General features: G+C 65.1%; 1 protein-coding gene across 2 annotated transcripts in view; it reads right to left on the reverse strand.

The window, feature by feature from the left end:
- Positions 1-4486, reverse strand: part of LOC105854407 — an 8277-nt gene that overhangs the window by 2477 nt on the left and 1314 nt on the right. The window contains exon 2 of one of the 2 annotated variants that reach the window (XM_012732974.1): positions 2585-3486. The exons of the other annotated variant lie outside the window; for it this stretch is intronic. Coding sequence (XP_012588428.1) covers positions 2914-3486 — 573 coding nt within the window. The 3' untranslated portion in view covers positions 2585-2913. Of the gene's footprint in view, positions 1-2584; positions 3487-4486 lie in introns of those variants that run through there. 2 annotated transcript variants of the gene reach the window in all.

Genomic DNA, 4486 nt, shown 5'->3' on the forward strand with positions numbered 1-4486 from the left:
GAGCCCCCAGACACGAGCGACACCCGGCAACAGCGAGGTGACTGGTGCCGCTCGGGGTGGCAGACACACAGCCAGAGGTCTGGGCCGCGGCAGAGGCATGCTGGCACGGCCCTCGGCGGGCCCGGGAAGGCTGCTGGAGGGCAGAGCTGGAGACTGTTCCTGGGTGTGTCTGTCGGGATGACAACCAGGCAGCTCAGACACAGGCAGAGGAGTCTGGAGGCTGAGGCAGGTCTGGGCTGGAGGGGTGCACGTGGGCATCCTGGACCCAGACACTGATGAGATCACCCCGGGGTGAGCAGCTGGGGGGGCAGAGGGAGGACGGAGCCAGGCCCGAGCCCCAGGGGCGGTGGGTGCCAAGGTTTGTTTTCCAAGATGGGAGAAATCATGTTTATCTGCCGATCTGGAGGCAGGTCACAGGGCCTCAATGCACATTATAACCCAGACCCCAGAGGGGCCAAAAGCTTAGGGAAGAATGGCAGGAAATGCCCCTCCGGTTGGTGTCCCCCAATTCCGGCCATCACCAGGCAGCTGTCTGGTATAAACAGCCGCGGGCCCTGAGCCAGAGCGCGGTCACACAGCCGCATGGAGACAAATGTCACAGACACCTGGAGAAACAGGGGCCGGCACAACCTTGTGCACCCCATCATCCCTGAGAAGACTTAGGGAGACCCCCATCTCTTGGGGAGACCCCCATCTCTCTGCTAGTCTCTGGAGGTTCTGAAAGTTTAGGATGCTTTAGAATTACCTGGCCTTAGGGAACCCTAAATGGGATTACAGCCCCCTGCGTTTGCACCCTGAATGCTGTACCGTGGATATGCTTGTGTGTTTCCGGGCAGGGGACCATCGGTTTCACCAGGTCTTCAAAGATATCCGTGTCCTTGGGAGACAAGGGGAGCCCGCAGGAGCTCAGGGCAGGCCAACATGCACCTTGTCCCGTCACCCCGAAGTCCCCCACACCAGACCATCCAGCCCAGAAACCGTCCGCCCCTCCTCGACTCTGCAGAGAGGGGCGATCAATCCATTAGCGAGTCTGCTATCAGCTCGCCGCGTCCTGAGCGGCTGCAAATCCCGGGGACAGCAGGATTCTCAGTAACTGGGTCACTCTGGTCTCCAGACTCACAGGCCTGCCCATGTAATCAGGACACTGACAGCCAGGAGAGCCCCTCGGTAGGCTAATTTCCCCGGGGTGCTGGCGGGGGGGTTCTGCGTGGTGAGTGTGCAGGACGGTGTGTGTGTGGTGTCCCACTGCGCATGGTGCGAGCGAGCGAGCTGTGTCCGGGGAGGGGTGAGGGAGGGTGTGAGTGTGCTTCCGGGGCTGGGTGGGGAGGGGTCGGGGGAGACCAGAGCATGATGTTCCGCAGCGCAGGCGCCATGTCGGGCCGCGTCTGGATGAACACGAGGCTCCGCCAGAAACGTGGGAAGCTCTCTGAAGGACGTGAAATCAGCCACGGGTCTCAATTCTCTATCTTCTACTTGCAGGGAAATTACATTTCACTAGAAACCCGAGTCGCCGCGCCCTCCACAAGCTGTGGTCCTGTGGTCACTTAGGAGCCTGCCTGGGGCTGGGGCGCACGGACAGCCCTGGGCGGCGGGCGGGTGGCGAGAAATGTAGTGAATGCAGACCTCTGCCGGCGGCCCAGACCCAGTGCCCGGAGGGGTTCAGGCCCCCCATCTCTCTTCTTCTGCGCCTCCCTCCCCCATGCATCTCGGCTCCCAGACACTGGGAGGGACAAGACCCCCCAGGTTCAGATTTCTGGGTTCTGTCCCTTTCTGGGCACAGGGGCTAGGACGGAGGGCGACCAGCTTCCCCCAACCCCCACTCTGGGCAGGACCACCACCCTCCGAACCCCATCTACCCGGGTGCTTTCCAGAGGCGCACGATGAAGCCAGCACCTGGCTCTGGCGCCCCCCCGTGGCCGGGACAGAGAACCAGGTGAAGCCCCGAAGGGCTGGGCCTGGGCCCCTCCCTGCAGAGCCAGGACCTGACCCGGGGGAGGCGCCTTTCCCCAGGCCTGTCATCTGCTACCCAGCCCCCCTCCCCGCTCTGCTCACATGGCCAGTGGGACGCATACGGAGAAACTGAGGCCGGAGCCTGCGATCCGGAGAACCAGTCACAAACGCTCACGTGAGTGACCAAAGCGTCACCTGTAAGCAAAGATTCTGACCTCCTACCCAGCTGCGGAGCTGCCTCCGGCGGTAAGAGCCCAGCAGCCTCATCAAGAATGCGGGGGGCTCCCCATTTCAGTTATCTGGAGCCCACCCACTACACCCCCCATAGGGAGCCCTGCCAGCTCTGAGGGGGTACAGGGCACAGTCCTGCCCCCGCTCTGGTCTCTGCCCCTGCCGCGCACAGGAGGGAGGAGTAACGAGTCTTGGGGGACCCCTGCAGGACGGGCTGCAGGTCCAGGCCCCCGGCCCTCTGGGTTTCTGGGCGCTGAGGCGGGGGCGGGGGCAGGCAGGGAGGAGCAGGCCCCGGCCACGTGCTGCTGCCACGGAGAGTTTAAACACCGCAGACACTCCACCCAGCGCTCCCGCCAGCACCGGGGACGTCTCCCCACAGTACACTGTGAATTAAACATGGGCCTAATGAGTTGATTTTATTAGTTTGCAAACGCATTGAGAACTCGTTATCAAAATAAACATCAATTCCTTTCACCCCTGCTGCAGCCTCTTGGAGCGGGGAAGAGAGCGGGAGAGTCCATCAGCCTTGACCAGCGGCCCGCGGGCCGGGTCCCTCGTCCTCCTCAGGGGGCCGTGGCCGGAGCGGGTGGGGCGGAAGGGGAAGGTCCTGCTGGCCACAGCCAGACCGGGAGCAGCCTGCCAGCGGCACCCGCACTCCGCCGACCCCTGGGTGGGCGTGGAGGTGGGCAAGGGCCCCGGGCACTCAGGTCGGCGGCAACGACGTGCCAGGGGTCAGCAGCACGCACCGGCGCTCCTTACGTGCCCGGCCCAGGCCACATGCCCCTGGCCTTCACTAACCCCGCGGGCAGGAGACGCAGCCGTAGGTGACGCCGCTGAGGCCAATGAGGCTCGGGCCTGTGGGACTGCAGGCTGGCAGGCTGGCAGGCTGGTTAGGCTGCAGCCCCCTCGCTCCACTCTGTCCTTGGAGTGGCCGCAGGGTGACCTGAGAGACCAGGACTCAGGAGTCTTTCTCCTGCAGAGCTCAGTGAGGCCTGAGTGAAAGACAGCGGGGGGCTCGCGTTCCCCCAGAAAGAGCCCGGTTCTGGGGCTGGGCAGGGGGCAGGAGCTGGACACGTTGACCTTTGGAGGAACCCACCCGCCTAGCCCAGGGCTCTCTGGCCCCAGGCCAGTCTCCCGGAGACCCCAGTGAGTCTCCTGCTCCTCGGCCCGGGCCCCCCGGCCCTGGAAGCTGCGGCTCAGCCACGAGGCCGGCAGGACAGGGACCGTATTGTCAGGCTCTGCCGTCCGTGCGCTCTTGGGAGGGGATGTTCTGATCCCATTCCATCCGCTTCCCATGGCTGTCAGCTGTTGGCAGGCATTTGGGTCACAGTTTCAGAAGTCGGCCATTGTGCGGCCCCTCCCCCGCGCCGCCCCTCCCCCACGGCCTGTGGCCTCCATCCATCAAGACGGGGCCCTTTGTTGTCCAGCCAACCCCCATCCAATGGCATCCCGGGCCTCCCCCCTGCCAGCTGCCCCACCTTTCGGTCTATTTTGGGCTGGGATGCATCTGCCCAGTCCCTAGAGGAAGGAGGGGGGCCCCCCGGGGCAGGGGGCGCCTGGGCATTCCACAGGGAGGGGATTCGCGCTGTCCGGGTCACATGCCGTGCATCTTCCTGAGCCTGTGACCCGTGCACCCTGCGGGAGACCTCGGCCCGTCCGGCCCCCTCCTGGCCCGGCTGTGGCTCCAGCAACTGACCGCAGAGCCCGGGGCCCGCCGGTCACGCAGCATCTGCGCCCAGAGTCGGCGCCCGCGGAGTCCTGCTCACCGCAGTGCTGCTGCTGTACCCGGCTCCTGGGGCTGTGCCCGGCACACCTAATACAGCCTAACGGCCTCGGAGGGTGGGATTCCAGGCCAGGAGGACGAGCGTCTCAGAAAGGTCCAGGCGGCCTGACGGCGCGGGGTAGCCCTGGGCAGCCTGCCCAAGTTGCGCTGGGCCACTGTCCTCAGCTGAGGCCCCGGCCCGCGCCCGAGGCCGCCCTCGGGCCAGGGGACGAGGCAGGTCCCCGCGCCTGGCACTCACAGACCCTGCCCGAGCTCAGCGCCCTTCTGCGGCCCCTGCCTTGCTCCTGTCCTGCCCGTGGGGCGCCAGGCCTCTCACCCCAGGAGCTGGTCGGGCCAAGGCAGCCCTTCTGAGACCACGCTGGGACAGTGAAGTAAGCAGCACGCGTGCAGACCACACAACACACATGCACACGCCACACAACCCTCAACACACACGCTCAACACACGCTCAAACATACGTGCACAGCTCCCCCGACCCCCACACACACGCTCAACACACGCTCAAACATACGTGCACAGCTC

The sequence above is a fragment of the Condylura cristata genome, unplaced genomic scaffold (assembly GCF_000260355.1).
Source record: "Condylura cristata isolate star-nosed mole 26May11 unplaced genomic scaffold, ConCri1.0 scaffold00038, whole genome shotgun sequence".
In the NCBI taxonomy this organism is placed as follows: domain Eukaryota; kingdom Metazoa; phylum Chordata; class Mammalia; order Eulipotyphla; family Talpidae; genus Condylura; species Condylura cristata.